The sequence below is a fragment of the Sturnira hondurensis genome, unplaced genomic scaffold (genome assembly GCF_014824575.4).
Source record: "Sturnira hondurensis isolate 20B ecotype Veracruz unplaced genomic scaffold, ASM1482457v3 Scaffold0015659, whole genome shotgun sequence".
In the NCBI taxonomy this organism is placed as follows: domain Eukaryota; kingdom Metazoa; phylum Chordata; class Mammalia; order Chiroptera; family Phyllostomidae; genus Sturnira; species Sturnira hondurensis.
In genome coordinates this window covers 2,093,143-2,112,810 of record NW_028088290.1, presented here as the reverse complement: position 1 = coordinate 2,112,810, position 19,668 = coordinate 2,093,143, and the positions used below count along the sequence as shown (strand labels likewise).

Here is a 19,668-nt window from a genome sequence, read left to right as displayed (position 1 = left end):
AGAGAGAAGCATTGATCACTTGCTTCCCAAATGTGTCCCAACTGGGGTATGTGCCATGACCAAGAATCAAACCCACAACTTTTTGGTATATTGGACAATGCTCCAACCATCTTACTGATATTTTTACTATTTGTCTGGCAATGTAGGATGTATAAAACAAAATACATTTGACTTTTCAGAAAGAGGAGTTGGGATCAGATAAAGTACTTTAAAATGGCCTCCCTGAATAAGGTACCTGAGCTGTTTGAAAATTTTGGACAATAAATAAATAAACAATAAACTGAACATAGAATCCTTTAACAATGAGGGCTGTAACCTGATTCTCTTGTGTACTCCTGCAGTGCTTGGCACATAGTCAACACTCAATAAATATTGACTGAATGGTAGATGAATAAGCAGTTTAAATATTTTTAGTAGGACCCACTTATTTAAAGGCAGCATGTTAACAAGGATAGATGATATCCTTACTTCAGCTTTTTGGGGGGGCCAGTGCATATGTACACACAGATGTAGAGCAGGAGGTGAGGTCTTAGGAAGACCACAGGAGACATGGTCTCTTAATATAAAATGAAAATATAATACTGAAAAATATTTGACAAAACCATTTTTACTCAAAGTTAAAATACAGTACTTTACTGCTTTCTAACTTGATAACTGATCTAACCTGATAGAGGAATAGGAAAAATCCAGAGCACTAGCTACCATCCATTAAATCCAAAGGACATTTAAAAAAATCCCTATTATCTAACCTCTCAGTAGCACTTGATATTACTGTCATTTTCCTCCTTCTTAAAATATTCTATTTTGGGTATATGACATTGCACCATCCTCTTTGGCAACTCTTTTTCAATCTGTTTTTTCAGTACATTCTCCTCTATCTGTCATTCAGTGTCAGAAACCTTCACATTATAATGCTGGCTCCAAGCCCAGAGCTCTCACCCCAGTTGACAGCACCCATCCTAAAAGTGCTCCAACAAGCTCAGTGACTCCCACTTTTATCTCTACCTTGGACCTGGTCTCTGAACTTTACAGTGATATCCTATCTCAATAAGCAACCTTTCCCAAAGAACAGAGCTTGTAGCTCTCCCAGAGCTTGTCCTCAGCCACTGCTCCCTTTCTCTATGAAAGACACCACCAGCGTTCAATGCCATAAGCTAAAAACAAAGGAAGCATTCTTATTGCCTTCCTCTTCCATCCCTGCCATTCCCAAAGTGCCACAGGTCCTATCCTTGCTTCTTCAAAAATGCATCCATTTATGTCCATCTCCACTATCATAAGCCTAGTCCAAACAACATTAACAGTGTGAGACTATGTATTTGAAAACAGATTCATTTGGTTGTATGTATTCTAGGATGTGTGGGCTTTTACAAATCATACAAATTTTTACCCATCAGACTTGAGAATATTGAGGATTGGTGGGGTTGTGGGAGAAATAGGCTAGCTCACACACAAAGGGTAGAAGAGTAAAATGCACAGTTTTGGGGGGGACAAACATTACCTTCCTACCAAAGCCAGGTGAAGATATCACAAGGAAAGAAAACATGGACCAATACTCCCCATGAATAAAAAACAAAAATCCTTAGCAAAATATTATCAAACTAACTCCAGCAACATATAAAAAAACTATATACCATGGCCAAATTTATCTTATGATTTTAAGGTTGGTTTGACATTCAAAAATAAAGTAATGTAGTAAACCATATTAATAGACTAAGTAACAAGAACCATGTAATCCTCTGAATAAGTGCCAAAAAGCAATTAACAAAATCCTTATCAAATTAAATTTAACAAATTAAAAACTCTCAGCAAAGTAGGAATAGACAGGAACCTCCTCAACCTGGTCAAGTACAGGGTCTTGCGGAAGTAACGCTTGCTTGGCTGTGGTTGGTAGGGTAATAATATGGGTGTGACGATTTATAGTTTTAATGTGACCATTTCACCTAAAATGTCATATGATGTGCTTGAGTGTGATATTGTTTTGTTATAGGACTACATTCTTATGATTTTGTTATAAAAAGGGGGCGTTATTTGTGCCAAACACTATGTAATCTAAGAAAAGCTCATAGCAAACATTGTGCTTAATGAGGAGACTGAATGCTTTCTTCCTAAGATTGGGAACAAAACAAGAGTGTCTGCTCTCATCACTATTATTAAATATTGTCCTGAAAGTTTTAGTCGCCGCAATGAGGCAAAAGGAAAAAAGTAAAATACACTGATTTGTAAGGAAGAAATAAACTGTCTTTACTCACAGTGACATGATTCTATATATAGAAAATTCCAAGGAACCCTCTAAACATCAACTAATAAACCGGTTCAACAAGATAGTAGAATCCAAGATAAATAAACAAAAATTAATTGTATTCCATATACTAGCAACAATCATAAAATGAAATTAGGAACGCTGTTCCATTTATAACAACATTAGAGAGAATAAAATATTTTGGAATAAATTTAACAAAGGAAACGCAAATGTTGTACACTAAAAACTAAAACATTGTTGAGAGAAATTAAAGTTCTAAATTTCATGTTGATAGATTGGAAGGCTCAATATTGTCTAGATGGTAATTCATCTTTAAAATGCATATGACAATCTCCTCCTCAATTGATCAATAAAGTGAATGCAATTTTTGTGTAAATCCCAGATGGCTTTTTAAAAAATTAACAAGCTGATCCAAAATTTATATAGAAATATAATGCTAAAAACTCTTGAAAAAAAGAACAAAGTTCGAGGATTTATACTACTCAATTTAAAAATTTACTATAAATCTGTAGTAATCCAGATAGTGTGGCATCGGTACAAGGATAAGTATATATAATATATCAGTGGAAGGGAATTGATATCCTTGAAATCAAACCCTTACATTTATAGGCACTGATTTTCAATTACAGCCTATGACTCATTCATCTTTTTTCCTGGCAGGACTGAGAGTCAGTTTCTGGCACCTAGTGGATATTCAATTCAATGGGAGGTTTATGAGTGAAGGCAGACTTTTAAAAATATTGATGGTAAGAAAATACATACTGGTGGTAAGAAGTAAATCATATATTGGTGGTGAGGTAGGCTTCCCAGAAATACATGAAGGGATAGGCAAAATTAGAGATTCATAGATACCCTTATTTTTTCTATATTTAAAAAGCCACAGCTATCATGGAACATCTTTACATTCTATTTGCAGCATGAATAATACTTTTACACAACTATATTAAAGAAAATGCATCAATAGTTATTCCTTATATTTACAAAAGTCTCTGCAAAGTTTATCTGGCACAGTTTTATGTGCTCATTTTCAACTACTCAAAAGAACCATATCTGGGACCAAGAGCTTTGCTGCACACCTCAAGAGGAGGAAAAGGGTGAAAAACTCCTGAAGTCCGAGAAACACTTTTATACTAAAATCTAAGAATATTGCTTAAAATGAAAAAACATATTAGGGACGACTCAAGAAACTGCACCACTGAAGCTCTGGCAGTGCGCATAAAAAGACATTGCAGGAAGGAAGCACAAAGGTGGCAGCTTTAGGCAAGGGAGTTGAGATCAACTCACCCTGAGGCACCCTGCCCACGGCCAAGGCCATTAGTGGTGGCAGGACCTGGAACCTGTTGGCGCATGCCCTCTTTACCCATTGTACCACCCAGTCACGATAGTTATTGACAAGTGATAGTTATTGATAGTTATTGTCAATCATGAGTGATTGACAAGGATGAAAGTTAATGTGCTGCTGGGGGCACGGTGGTGCTGGTGCCAAAGGAGTTCAGCCCCCAGTTCTGTCTCAACATAAGCAGGAGTGAGAAAAAAGGGAGGGTGGAAATAAGGGACAGGAAAGGAAGAAGAGAAAGAGAACGGGGAATAATTGGAGGTGGGGAGAAAAGGAGACTGGGAAAAGACAAATGAAAGTGTGTAATTATTGTGTTCTACGAATCCCTTTCACTGTAACTGGCAGTTGCTTTACTTATGAGATAGAGACAGGCCACCGATAACACAGGATAGATATTCACCTTCAGAATCTTTGTTGTAGAAGACACCATGTGGATGCAAAGAGTAAGGTCGGGAAGCAAAGTTCTTCAAATGGATGACAATCACATCACCCACTTCAGCCCTCAAGATGGGGCCCAGGAATCCAAGCCAGGGCGGTTTGGGGATCTCTGTGGCATAGGTCTCATCTGTGTAGTGTCTGTAAACAGCCTTTTTGTAAAGACCACCTATCCTGTTTGGCCCTCTTTCGAGAAATAAGGTTGCAAGTCTAAAAGTAAGAAGAAAATTATTTTAAAATTAAAATTAAAAGAAAAATCTTAATGACATACCTTAACAGGTCACATATGATTTCTTATTTGTTGTTCACCATAACCCTATGATCACTGTAGAGATGGTAAGATTATCCTTAATTTACTGGTGAGGAAACTGAGGCTAAGAGAGTTAAGTGACAAGCCAAAAGGCACAAATAGTATTCACAACCAAATTAAAACAAAACCTAAGACTAAATTCATGGTGTCTTTGCTGGCTTTCATTCAACACCTCCCCTTTGCTCTTCTGTTGGCCAATGATTAATATGCCCTCACTGAATTCCCAGCACTTTGTTAGGTGCTGTGGAGGGATACAAAAGAGTTCTTGATCCAATAGTGGAAACATTAAGGAAGTGTGTGGGGCAGTATTTGATTAAGTGCCAAATGAGTGGTTGATGCAACAGATACAGGCTCATGTTTTCTAGGAATATATTAGTTCAGAGAAGAGAAAGATTGCTGTGGGTTGAAGAGATCAGAAAACACCTCATGAAAAATGCAGGAATTAAGGAGAAATAGGATTAGATAAAAACTGGAAAGTGTGGACACTAAGCAGGCACAGAGCATAAGCAATGAGAGAGAAGCAGTACACATAGTGTCAAGGCAGGCAGGTTGCAGGCTGGAACTGGGTGTGGAAGGGGGGCTGTGAGAAGTATGGATACACGTAACATCTGGGAAAAGACTGACTATGAACTTCAATTCCAGGTTGAAGAATAGAGGATTTATCATGGAAGTACTGAGGACCCATGGAAGTTTTTCACAAAGTGGTGGTGATATGATAATCAGTATTTAAGCACCATCCTCATGACAGTGGTGTGCAAGTTTTAGGGGAGTCAAGAGAAGGGGAGAGCAAAGGCGAGGGACCAGGAGGCTGTCAGGAGAGCAGTGGAGATGGGGGGTTGGTGTTATTTTGCAATAGAAAAAAAGGGCAGATGTGAAAAAACAGGATTCTAAGATTTGATGTGACCGGATGCCCTCTTGGGACCCCAGGGTGAAGGGGACACTCAGTCCGGGGTTTGGGTGCTTAAGATGATAACAGCACTGGTGACTTCACTTCAGAGGGGGCCACAAAATCTTCTCCTGGCAAAGCAGAACTCCCTTTTCCACTCTCAGTCTGTGTGCTTAGCACAGGGCTCTAACCCTGGAAGTACTGGATCCTGCTTGAATAAAAGCTCCATGACTCCTGGGTGCAGAAGCCACCCTAATTAGCTGTGTCCCTCTGTGGGTGAGAGGCAAGTCCTACTCTCTTACACATTCCTGCACATACTCATGCATGCTTTCCCTCTTGGTCACTCCGCAAACTTTATATCAAGACTTGTACTCAGTGCTGGGATACAGAGAGAAAAAGCAAAGCCTTGAAGGGGCTCTCTTTCTAGAAGAGTGAGTCATGAGAACACATATTATGTTGTGGGGCACCTAATCTGAGGTGGAGGACAGATTAGGGGAGGGTTCCCAGAGGAAGTAATGCCTAAATATGGTGTCAAAGAGCAAAAAGGAGTTGCCCAAGCAGTGCTATAGAAAGGGTTGATACAGTAGACACTTTGGAGTTTTGCCAAGTCAGTGCCCACACTCTTCTTTGATCTGAGAGCACACCTTCCCCATTTTCATGTTAAGTGCTTTGGAGGGGCCTCCACCTGCAGTTCCAGTGATGAGTAAGTGACTCAGCCTATGCATGAGACATCAAGTCCTCTCAGATATTGGTAGAGGGAGGCCTTGTGATCTAGGCCTGGCCAACTGATGGAATGGGGCAAGCCTGACTCATGTGGGTGCCTGGGCAGACTGGTAATCTGGTGCTCTGGGCAGATAATTATTATGTGCCCCCAAGTGATATTTGTCAAAAACAAAAACAAAAACAAAAACCCAAAGACTTGTTCAGCTCTAATTTGGAGGACGGACTTAGTGCTGTGGAGAGGAGAAAGTGGTCTGGTGGTGGCAGTTCTCACCTTCCTTTGGTCACAAGAAGGATCCACCCTACAGTTCACAGGACCAATCCTCTTTGAAAGGGATTTTTGTGACCACCTGTTATTACTTGAACACATATCTGGGGTCTCCTCCTTCCACTTCCCAAACCCCATCTCAAACAGGTGATGCTTTCCAACTACATATAATACTCACCTTAGTGAAGTTCTGGAAGTTGTCATTTTCTTCACCTTCAATGTCATTTCCAGTGAATTTTGTCCCCCCAGTAATACCTCCAGCATCCCTGTGATGTTCTAGTGCCCTTTAGAGCTGAGGCCCAACTGCCCACCTCCTAATCTGGCTCAGCTGAGGACCCCTGCAAGCTCTCCTGCCTCTGAGGCCAAGGCCATGCTCATCAAGAGGGGCGTTGTTGCTGACAGCTTTGACCATGTCCTAGGATCATATTAGGTAGTCTGGGGCAGGCTGAATGCCTCAGCTGATTAGAGTGAGAAGTAATAAAGCTGTGAAGGAATTACTTTAAAACTTTAAAACCATGCTATGGTGCATTTAAACTTTTTAAAAATATTTTTGTGCTGTAAGCTTTAGTTTATAAATTACAAAAAGGCAAGTTGGCTGTAAACCTTACCTGTCAGCAGTTCTCTGTGAGAAAGAAAACAGTCTTTGGAAGGCAGCCCCAGCAAACCAAAGCTGATAAATATACTGGATGGATTTCTGAAACAATGTTCATTGGATATTTTCTTGTAGCCACAAACTCTACCCTGGACCCAGGCATCATCAGATAATGCAGCTGACCCTTGAACAACACAGGTTTGAACTGTGTGGATCCAGTTACACACAGACTGTTTTCAATAAATAAAGCTGGCCCTTTGTGTTCTTAGGTTTCACATCTGCAGATTCAACTAACCATGAATATAAAACAGTATCTTTGCATTCCCAACCACATATTCCCAATTGCAGATCGAAAGTACTGTTGAACATCTGAGCCTCTCACTTCTCTGCTCCAGGCTCCCAACACACACATATGCATGCACACGCACACACTCACACACACACACATGAGTAAACACGCATGCAAGTGCATGCTGAGCAAAAGTTCCTTATCATAAATCATCTGAGCGTTCCAAACAAGAGGCAAGCAGAGGAGGGAGGGGAACTGTTTGCTGATGTCTTACAGCTCTTATTGCCTACGCTGTTTATTTTAGCACTGAGTTATATATTGAATTATTTTGCATGTGTATCACTCTTATCACTTAAACAGCCAATAGTCACCCAAAGAAGGGAGGAGATTTACTCATGCAGTGGCTCTGAAATGTCCACATATGTATACTTTGGTTTCTCTTCAGATCATGTACATCTTTTGCTTTTTATCAAATGTCCACATATGTACTAATTCTCTCAAAATTATCTGGAATATTTGCCCCTAATTTAGGTCCCCAGGCCCCATTTCAGGGCTTTTGGAATCCGACTTTCTGTTATTGGAGCTGTGGCCTCTACATATTTCCTAAGATCACTAAACAATTCTTTCCGCAGAGCTTTCCAGTGCTTGCCTATTCATATTTGTCTTTCCTCCCAGCAGAAGGGGAGGGCAAAGAACTTTTGCAGTTAGCTGGGGCCATGAGATTTTGGCAACTGGCCCATGAGCGCAAATGACATGTACCACTCCTGAGCTAGTACATTTAATCTCAGGGCCCCCTGACTTCCTCCACTGGAAGGGGGGAAGGACCACTTTCTCCACTCCAGTGAAGACAGCGAATCCTTAAGATCTCAGCAACGTGTCTTGCTGGTTTTCTCAGGTGTCTGCAGTTATATGGCCCTGAAAGAAACCCAGTAAGTGAGAAGAAACCCACCTGTGTGGTGTGACATCCATGAGGTTGGGGGGTTATTTGTAACTGTAGCACAACCTGACTTATTCTCACTAATACAGTTCTGATGTGGGTGCAAGTTTGGAAATCACATTTCTGTAGCACTTGAGCACAAAAACCGTAAGAACTATCTGAAATCATATTAACTATTTGAAACCACAGGAACTACTGGGAGTAGAAAAGGCCAGGGAAGAAATGGAAGAAACAGAAAGCAGACTTTTTGGTGTCTATGCAACCAACCACCGCCAAGAAAACTTTATACATTTGTAAAAGTAGGACAGAAACTCCAGTTTCTATGAGTTCTAAAAGATGCGAATCTCGCCCCCAAACAAAGCAAGGGGTGACTTCCAGGAAGCCATTCACAGGAAACAGCCTGAGGTGTAATTAGAGTGTACACATTAGAACGCTTGTGCTGATAGGCTGTATGCTGTTTATACTGCAGGCACAGGAAGTCCCCACTGTGAGGGACTGAGCAATCACTACCTCTCAGGTTCATCCACATCACACATTCTAACATTCGGACTCAAACTGAGTGGGTACCTCTTCCCTGCTGTGAAGGCTGAGCAGGAAGTTTCACATTAGCAACTGCTTTAAGAACAAAATGTGTTCACATTGTCAAGGCCAGGGGCAGTGCTGCGAAAAGAGACACCTTCCAAAAGCAGGTGAGATGAACCATTGTGGGAACAAACCCGCCCAAGGGGATCATCTAACCAGTGGAGAGGTGGACTCCAGATTATATCCCAAGGATTTCTTAGCTCACAGGGGGCGTGCACCTTGACATATCCATTGTTCTCAACAACCTGGCTTTTGTAGTGGAGTCCCTCCTCTCCCCCACCTCATCCTTTCAACCATTGAGCAATTGTGGAACCTCTGCTGTATATGAGAAATTAATATAAAACCTGGGGCCAAAGGTAAAAAATAAAAAAGAAAAACCTGGGCCAAGATGTGTGCATCTCAGTCCTGCTCTCAAAAGACTTACCATCTGGTTGGGAAAACAAAATATATGCACTGAAGAATAAGCAGCAATATTCAGTTTTCTGTATTAAGTGGCAAGTATATCATATAGAGCTGAATGAGTGTGTGTTGTGTATGTGTGTGTTGGGTGGATAACAGGGTGAGACTGAACTTCAAAGTAACATCAGCAGAGGTATGGTCAGGGCAAACCTGTGAGATCATTATAGTCACAATATAGGCAAGCAACTGTTGTCTGAGCTTGAGAAAGTACATTTTTCACAGAGGCGAAAATAGGACCAGATTGAGACAAGTGAGTGCTCGGCAAAGAGAAGGGTGGAGATGGTAATTATACATTGCAACTCAGGTGCACCCACACCCTCCCTAATTAGATTATTATTTCAAAGCCGTCCCATCTAAGTGATGTGCTTCTATTCACGTTCTCTCACTCTGGTTCCCTGGCATGACCTAAGTCTCAAGTTCTTCCTTCTCCCACTTCTTTTCTGGAGGTCCTCAGAACACACACAAGAGATGTTAAAAGCAAATTCACACAGTAAAGGGAAAAGAGAATGAGCTTGAATCCCAATTGCCCTACTCGATTTTGTGAGATGTTGGGGAAATATCTTAGCTTCTCTGAACCACGGTTTCCTTGGCTGTCAGCTGGTGACCATGACAGAGCCATCATGGGGTGTAAATGAGACAAGATGTGGAGCACAGTATCTGGACAGTGAGTGCTAAATCAACAGGAGTCAATGGTTATTTCCGGCAAAGCTCTAATTAGAATAGAGGCAAAAGTGACTATTTGAAGTATCTTTCCCACAGAGCTCCTGAGCTCTGAGAAACCCTTGAGATAGGAGAGATACCACAATGACTAACATTTCTTGTGTGCTAACCCAGGGCTAGGCATCACCCCTGATACCTGTCTGATGGGCTGATACTGACTTTCAAAGACAAATCCACATACCCCATTTGGAAAAAAAGGCCTTTGTAGATGTGATTATGTTATGGATTTTGGGATGAGATAATCCTGGATTATCCAGATAGGTTCTAAATGCCATCAAAAGTATTCTTATAACAGGGATTAGACACACAGAGGAGAAGGTGATGCAAAATGGAGGCAGAGATTGGAGCGTTGCCCCCTCCTCAAGCCAAGGATTGCCAGCAGTTACCAGAAGCTGGATCCATAGGCAAAGGATGGATCCTCCCTTAGAGCCTCCAGAGGGAGTGTGGCCCCATGACACCTTCGCCCCTAGAACTGGGAAAGGATACATTCTATTGTTTTAAGCCACCCAGTTTGTGATAATTTGTTACTGCAGCCACAGGAAACTCATACACTGCCCCCCACCTCCCATCACCAAGCAAGGACTATCATTATCCCTACTTTACTGATGAGCACATTGAGTCAAAAGGAGATTCAATTACTTGCTTAGTAAGAGGAACAAGAGTTCTAAGCTTGTCCATTGATACAGAGCCCCACATCCACCAGCAAGCCAGGCTGCCTTGGCATCTGTTAGATTACTGCAGGGCTACACCTGGCTGAGGAAACCCACTCTGGGTCTCTTGGTTCCCCTGACTGGGGCAGATGATATCTCACTCCTCTGCATGGCATGGAAAGCTTTTAAGGCAATGACTGGAACATAGTGAGGACTCAGTGATGGTTAGCAATCAATGCTGTCTGTGAGTTCTCTAGAACCTCACTAACCAGGCCTCAGAGCCCCACTGTCTGGGAGGAAGGGGGACCAAGAGGGTGTTCGTGAAGGATGGGCAACAGAAAGAACTGAGGTAGGGGGAGGTGTCAGGGGCTGCTGGCTGCCTTGAAACATTCATGCCCCCCTTCTTTCTTAGTAACAGAATTAAATCCTACTGTTATTCAGGCCAAAAAACACACCACTGAAAACTATATTTTCAAATTCCTTTTGTGGCTTGGAGTATCCAACGAGATAGAGATAGAATTGGTCGAGTGGAGTTTCCATGAGAGCCCTTTAAAGGGCTGATGCAGCAGGAACTGTGCTCCTTCTAACTTTCTCTTCGTCTATTCCCTCCTGGGACATATACATGAGGGCTGGATTTCCAGCAGACATCCTATGATCATGAACTTCTGAGAGGAGTGAAATCACATGCTAAGAATGGTGAATCCAAAATTTTTAAGGTCCCTGAAGTCCTATTATACCAGCTGTCCTATCAGCCTTGGATTGCCAACATCTGGATTACTTTTAAAAGAGCATACAAAACCCTAATTTGTCTAAGTCATCTATTCTAGCTGCTACTGGCAGCCAAAAGCAATCACTAACCGATATGGGAATAACAGCAACCTCAGGAGATTCACATGACATCAGGCCCAACATGAGATTTTTTTTCTGCTGATAAGATAAATGTTGAGATTTGAAAGTCACTATCTGTCTAAGACTGAGCTCTAATAAGATGAAATCCTTCCCTTTACAAAGCTTACAAAAGTCTCTCTCTCTTTCCCACCTGCTTCCCTTCAGTTTGCTCTTTCAGATAGACATATGAGTCTCTCCTTCACACCCACTCTAAAGTCTGCTCCTATGGGGGCGCTCAAAACCCTTTGCCATCAGCTAGGCTGACATAGAGACATGGTTGGGTCAGCTCCCTTATCTGACCCTACAGACTTGGGGTTCGAATAGTTGTCAGTTGTGCTCACGTCCAAGTGTGGTTTTGCCTGTGAGTTAGTGCCCACAAAAACCTCTGTGTTTCACTGGGAAGAAAGAGCCTGCACGTGTTGGTTGTCTAATGAGGGCTTTGGTGAGAGTTGTGGCTTTAAACTGGGTGATACCACTCTAGTTCCATTAAAGACCAGGCCTACCACAGAAGCACAACCACACCTTAATTAAGTGCTTTATGAGCTCTAGCAGGACGGGCATGAATGGATCAAATGCTGACACCATCCCCAGGCAAATCAAAGCAACCCTGTGTCCCCATTAAGCACAACAGGAAAGGAGGGGGAATATATTCATCAGGAAAAATATTTCTAAATAGAACATAACTCCTATATCTTAGAAAATATCAGGCATATAATCTCTTCCTAGAAAATATCAGGCATATAATCTCAATTATATTTTTGAACCCTGTGATCAGGCAAAGGTACCAAATTAGAAAGTTAAATAGCACCAAGTGACTGCTGTAGTGCCTCAGTAAAATGATTTCAACTCATTTCCTATATCATGCTTGTGAATTAGAAGTTATTAGGCTCTTACTGCTGCCTAATTTGGTTTGCAAGTCTTTTTACATCACGGAAACTGACACTCACCTTCCTATTCCCCTAATTTTCACCAAGTGGCTTTAGGGATTATATTTCAAGTTCCTTGTTATACAAATTAAAGAAATTGATGTTCAGAGAGACTATGTAACATGCTCAAGGTTATACAGCAAGTTGAGGCCAGAGCAAAGACTAAAAGTCAGGTCTCCTGATTCCTATTTCTGGCTCTTTCTGCTTGTGGTGGCGTACTGGGAACCTGGCTCTCTTGGACTTCTAAATATCAGGTGTTTGTATGATTCTGAACATCCAAAATGGCAGACTGTCCTCAGAAATGCTACCTACTCATTCTGTGGGAGGCTGAGTGACAAGCATGGTCACAAAATCCAAGATGAGTCCTTGCTCCTAGTAAAATGGCACCTTGTAGAGCACACATACTAACTCCATATGTGTCCCACAATGTGATAACTGTGATACCTCTGGATGGTAGCACATGTGTCCTGTGGTCTTCAAACAAGGATTGGCAGACAACCACAACTGTGCTTTCTTAGGAACTTGTCCTGGGCCACTGGACACACCAGCAACACTTCTTGATATAATTGTTGATACAAACCAACATACATTGCACACCCAACCAGGCTCCCCTTTCAAGAGTAAGGAATCACCCTGCATTAATAGCATTACTTTACATACCAGAAGGAAACATGTGAAGACTTTGGCATCCAAGTCTGATGTCTCATATGCTAGCTTTCCCTGAAAGGCAGGAGTCCTCTTGCAAGGAGGACAGCAACCTCACCAACAACACTTGTTGAGCCACCTCACTCTAAGCTGATACCAGATTCTGTTTTAGTCATGTTTTTTTCTTTTTCTTTTTCACCATAACTATTTTCACACATTTTTTGGTATTTACTTCAAAGCACTGTCTTACAGCTGAAAAGTGAGCCCATAACTTCTACCTACACTCAGCTTTGTGGAAATAATATTCTAGTGTTTGAGTTTTTCCAGTACTGAATATTGTGGATTTCTAAATGAATAGGTAACCAGTTTGGTAGCTAACACCAGTGATCATTTTCAATGTCTCTCTGAGAAGAGTGGCAAGTGGACTAAACCTGCCTTTGGTAAGACTGGATCTTTCTAGAAACTTCTTACTACTGGAACCTCTGGTCTCCTCAAAGCTGAGTTTAATTCAGCAGGAAAGTATCACCTTTTCCATGAAACAGGTTTCATGAACGTATGGCAAGTATTTAGTGGAACCTCGGTTCCTGGCTTGTAAAATGGGAATAATAACATCTGTAAGAAACAATGAATTAAAAATCTTGCCCTGGCTGGTGTAGCTCAGTGGATTGAGCATGGACCTATGAAGCAAAGGGTTGCTGGTTTGATTTCCAGTCGGAGCACATGCCTGAGTTGCAGGTCAGGTCCCCAGTAGGAAACACATGAGAGGCAACCACACATTGATGTTTCTCTCCCACTCTTTCTCCTTCCCACCCCCTCTCTCTAAAAATAAATAAAGTATTTTAAAAAATAAAAATAAATAAAAATCTCTAATGGAATTCCTGTGTAAAAATAAAAACCAAAGAATACTGACATAAATATTTTAGGAAAGAGATGGAATTCATTTTTAACTCAAGCATGTAGAATGATAGTCCAATACCACTTTCAGCTTAAAGACATAGAAAGCTCAAGCATGTAGAAAGGGAGTCCAATCTGAGCTTAAGGAACATACTACACTCAATACACATGTCTTGGATAGTCTGGCATCCAATAGCTGCTCACAATGACTATTTTCTATTGATTATTTTTTTAGAATGGCAGGGCTCTATTTTTATGGGAGGACACTAGCAGTTAGGGTAGCATTTCAATATCATATCCACTTTTCACAGCAAAGACCACCAATGGTCAGCACATGCAGGATTCAAAGAAGTCAAGAACTTTCTTTGGAAATAGCCTTTGGGCATTGAATTTCCTGGTAAAAACTTAAGGAAAAGTCTTTTTTGGCAGCTGGGCTGGAACAAGCATTGTCCTTCTTCAAATAAAAACAAACAAACAAACAAAAAAATCCCAAAACAAACTATGACTATATTACCTTTGTGGCATAACCTGGAAGTTATGTGTCCAAGCCAACTGAATCTTTGGTTTTTCCTCAGGGCAGGGGGACCTGACTCTGCTACCTTTGTTGGAAGAGCCCGTGTCATCCGGAATCTTATCAACTAACCTCATCTTTAGAAAGTGGAACTTGGATGTTGAATGCAATGGGCTGTGTCTACTGGGAATAACAAAAGCATATGAATATCCAACAGTGGTTACCAGAACATCTCAAAAGGTGGTCTAAGAAGCACAAGTTGAACATATGCATGAGAAATATTGGAGCCAGGGGTGTGACTTCAGTGAGAGCCCCAGGGAACAAATAAGAGGTATAAGACACTGGACTCTTCAAGGAGGATGGTAAACAAGGGCTATTTGCTGCAAAAATAAAAAAAACCAAGAATATAGAAGATTCTATAACCATATCATTCAGCTGTGCCATGGGCTCTGCAAATAGGATACTGCCCTCAGATTAAATGAGTTGGGGCTGAAATAAGACTCTCACCAGTAAAAAGGCATTTGTAATAGATTAAAGAAAATAGCAACTGGACCTATTGTAATTATCCCTTTTTTAAACATTACAAAGCAAAAAGAAGATGTAACTACCTATAGCATACTTACTGATATTTCCAATGATGATCTTTCGTTCCAAAAACAAAAACTAAAAAAACACTCTTTTAACAGCGAAGAATTCTTGAAAATTCTCAAATTTTCATCCCAAGGATTGCCATTCTTTTAAAAAATAAACTGAATCTAGAACCCCCTTGAAGTTACTAATGGTGTCTCGTGAAAACTGTCCATTTATAGAATGAGCCATTATTAAAACACTTGGTTGTATTCATTGGCTTTCCCCACACAAGGCTGAGAATAGAAGGCCCAACAAATAGGTGGAGTTAAGAATATCTCTTCCAAACTACACACTCACCCAGACTAGGGTTTTCCAAGCAAGTACAATGTTCCCCTGTTGATTTAGATCAACTTGCCCCCATTATAACCACCCAAGGAATTTAATCTTCCCCAAGTCTAGTGAAAAGGAAGCCAAACCTGGGAATCTATGGGGCCCCATGTTCACTCACTTGTCTTCTGTGAAACTTTTTCCAGTAATAACATTCTTCCCTTGGGGTACATAGTCCCAGTATTCTTCCACAATCCCAATGTGGTATGTTCTGGTAACTGCACCAGCCAGCCCAGACACACCCAGGAATGTGATGAGAAGGATGCAGTCAGCCTGTTGTTTCCAAGGCATTTGTGGATGTAAGTCAGGCAAGCAGCCTGTGCAGGAGGCAACCCTGCCTGTCCCTCCCCTTCACTCGGAGTTAGTTATAAGTGAGCAGTGGGCACAGCCCAGCTCCTCCTCCTTAGGTAGCTTGGGGCTGGAACAGAATCTGACAACTCGTATAAGCAGAGCAAGCTGGATGGGGGAGTTCCTATGATGACAAAACCTTTGCCAGCCATCCAAGAAATGTGTAACTGGCTTATTTATTTAATGTCTAAGCCAAACAGGCTTTTTTTCTGTAGGTTTTGGTGCTCTTCTCTGACATTAATCATTCATCATTACCAGGAATGGTAGTACAACCAGTTGGGCTAATAAGTTTCCCTGCCTTCTTCCTCTTTTTTTCCTCTACACCTATTATAAGAACAAAATAAAATCTTAACAGTGGGCTGGCCTGAGGGAAGCACCAGGAAGTATTTAAAGCACTAAGGAAGGCTTCATCTTTATGGGTAGCACGGGGGGCATGGTGATTTTGTCGTCATGCCCCATCATCCTCCACTACCCCCAACTTGTTTTATAAGGATACATGAAACAATCAACTCTCATCATAAAGTTCATAACAATACTGTAAAACTTCACTAATTTTTCATTTACTTACAAACCATCTGTACCAAATTCAAATTCTACCAGCAAGAATTAGGAGTTTAAACACCTGCTTCAGCCAAAAGTCTAGAGGTTATCACCCCCAACGTTGAGCTGCCTTTCTGAGGATGTGTGAAAGTGACACTTTAGGCACATGAAGGCAAAATTTGGTTGCAGGTCTTTGGGTCAAAAAGGTGAAGAGAGTGCTCATTCTTTTATGTGCTCTACTTTGTGACTTAGAATCTCAGTATTTGAAGAGAGCTCATCCAAACCTGGAAGAGAGCCCTGGACCAGATTGACTCTTGAGGCTGTAGTTGTGGAATGAAGATCGTTTCTTGGCTAGGATGCAAGGCCTGACAGACCTGTGTTTGAAATTCAGCCCCACCACCTACTGACTTAGTAGCATGAAAAAAAAAATCTCTACTTGACCTCTCTAAGCCTTAGTAGCATGAAAAAAAAAATCTCTACTTGACCTCTCTAAGCCTGGATCTGTAAAACAAAGATGGGAAGATTGTTAAGTAGATTTAAAGAATGACATAGGAGCAAATCTGCCATAGATGACCTTGGGTTTGATGATATCTTTTTAGATATAATACCAAAGACATAGTACATGAAAGAAATAACTGATAAGTTGGACTTCAAAAAAATTTTTGTTCAGTGAAAGATACTGTGAAGAGAGTGAGAAGGAAAGTCACAGACTGGGAGAAAATATTTGAAAAATACAACATCTGGTAAAAAACTATTACCTAAAACTCAACAATAATGAAACAACCTGATTTACAAAACTCATCACCAAAATACAAACAACCCATTTAAAAATGGGCGAAAGAACTGAATAGACACTTCTCCAAAGAGGGCATATAGGTGGCCAATAGATATAAAAAGATGCTCAATGTCACTAATCATCAGAGAAATGCAAATTAAAACCACAGTGAGATATCACCTCACAACTGTTAGAATGGTTTTCATGAACAAATAAAAAAACAAGTGTTGGTGAAGATGTGGAGAAAGGGGAACCCTTTGCATGGTTGTCGGTACTGCAGACTGATGCAGCCACTGTGGAAAGCAGTACAGAGATATCTCAAAAAATTAAAAATGGATCTGCCTTTTGACTCAGGGATTCCACTTCTGGGAATATATTCAAAGGAATGTAAAACATTAATTTGAAAAAACATAAGCACCCCTATGTTCATCACAGCATTATTTGCAATCATCAAGATATGGAAGCAGCCTAAGTGTCCATCAGTAGAAGAGTGGATAAAACTATGGGACATTTACACAATGGAATTCTACTTGGCTGTATAAAATAAGAAACTTTTAGACTTCCAACCAAGATGGAAGCATAGATAGACACACTGTGCCTCCTCCCACAACCAAAATAAAGACAACAACTATTTAGAAATAAAATAACCAGAATTGACAGAAAATTGAACCGTATGGAAGTCTGACAATGAAGGAGTTAAAATAGATACATTCATCCAGAATGGTAGGAAGGGCAGAGTTGGGTGGCTGGGTAGAGAGGGGTCACAGCAAAAAAAGTGGTGGCACTGAGTGGGCAAGGCAGCAGCTGACAAATCCAGGGTGTGCAGGTGGCGGCAGGCAGAGCCTGGGCACAGGGTGGCAACAGGAAGACCCAGTGAGGCGGATATTGTGAAGCGGGACGTGGAGCACAAGGCAGCTGGCTGACTGGGCAGCAGTCCCACGTTCACACACAGATAAACCAGGTGAAACTGGGGCGCGAGACCATCCGTGCAAATCCAGGGTCTCAGCGTGGGGAAATAAAACCTCTGATTGAAACCATCTGTGGGGGTTGAGGTGCTGGGAGAAACTCTCAGCCTCACAGGAGATTTCCCTGGAGAGACTCACGGGGTCCTAGAATGTACACAAGCCCACCCACCTGGGAATCAGCAGCAGAAGGGCTCAATTTGCTTGTGGGAAGTGGGGGAAGTGACTAAAATCCAGCAAAGAGCAGAGCAACTGCCATTGTTCCTCTCAGGCCCCTCCTCCACATATAGCGTCACAACACAGCAACGTGGGTTACCCGGCCCCAGTGAACACCTAAGTCTCTAACCTTTACTATGTAATAGGTGTGTAGAGGCAAAAAAAAAAAAATGGCCCAAATGAAAGAACAGATAAAAGCTCCAGAAAAAAATACAACTAAGTGACTAAGAGGTAGCCAACCTATCAGATTTATAGTTCAAAGCACTGGTAATCAGGATGCTCACAGAATTGGTTGAATTTGGTAAATTAGATGAAGAAATGAAGCCAAGCTAAGAGAAATGAAGGAAAATGCACAGGGAACCAATAGTGATGGGAAGAAAACTGGGACTCAAATCAGTGGTGTGGACCAGAAGAAAGAAACAACCAGAGAAGAATAAAGAAACAAGAATTCAAAAAAAATGAGGAGAGGCTTAGGAAACCCCAGGACATCTTTAAATATTCCAACATCCGAATTATAGGGGTACCAGAAGAGGAAGAGGAAGAGCAACAAGTGGAAAATGCACTTGAACAAATAATAAAGAAGAACTTCCCCATTCTGGCAAAGGAAATAGACTTCCAGGAAGTCTAGGAAGCTCAGAGACTCCCAAAAAATGTGGACCCAAGTAGGAACACACCAAGGCAAATCATCATTATATAACCCAAGATGAAAAATAAGGAGAGAATCCTAGAAGCAGCCAAGAGATAAGGAGACAGTAACCTACACAGGAATTCCCGTTAAACTGTCAGCTGATTTCTCAAAAGAGACCTTGCAGGGAAGAAGGGGCTGGAAAGAAGTATTCCAAGTCCTGAAATGCAAGGGCCTACATCCAAGATTGCTCTATCTAGCAAAGCTTTCATTTAGAATGGAAGGACAGATAAAGTGCTTCTCAGCTAAGGTCAAGTTAAAGGAGTTCATCATCGCCAAGCCCTTATTATATGAAATGTTAAAGGGACTTATCTAAGAAAAAGAAAATAAAAAAACATGTATAGTAAAATGACAGCAAACTCACAGTGATTAACAACCACACCTAAAACAAAAACAAAAACAAACTAAGCAAACAATAGAACCACACATAGATCACACGGAGTAGTAACAGGGGAATGGGAGGGAGAGAAGGGGAAAAGGTAAAGAGAATAAGTAGCATAAATGGTAGGTAGAAAATAGATAGGGGGAGGGTAAGAATAGTATGTGAAATGTAGAAGCTAAAGAACTTATGACACATAGGCATGACCTAAAGGTGGATAATGTGTGTGGGAGAGTGTGTGCAGGGTGGAGGTGAATGAAGGTGGGGGAAATGGGACAACTGTAATAGCATAATAAAAATATACTTAAAAAAAGAAAATTTTACCCTCTGCAACAGCATGAATGAACCTAGAGAACTTTATGCTAAGTGAAATAAGCCAGTAAGAAAAAGAAAAATATTATATGATTTCACTCATATGTGGAATCTAATGAACAAACTGAACTAACAAGGAAAATAGAGACAGACTTATATGTAGAAACCAGGTTGACAGCTAAGGGG

The 19,668-nt window shown here is 41.1% G+C and overlaps 1 protein-coding gene across 1 annotated transcript in view; it reads right to left on the bottom strand.

Annotated features, from left to right (window-relative positions):
- Window positions 1-15,556, bottom strand: part of HEPHL1 (hephaestin like 1) — a 69,528-nt gene extending 53,972 nt beyond the window's left edge. The window contains exons 1-2 of the mRNA XM_037065340.1: window positions 15,387-15,556; window positions 3,997-4,241 (exon numbers count right to left, since the gene is read on the bottom strand). Coding sequence (XP_036921235.1) covers window positions 3,997-4,241; window positions 15,387-15,556 — 415 coding nt within the window. The remainder of the gene's footprint in view (window positions 1-3,996; window positions 4,242-15,386) is intronic.
- Window positions 15,557-19,668: the final 4,112 nt, after the last annotated feature.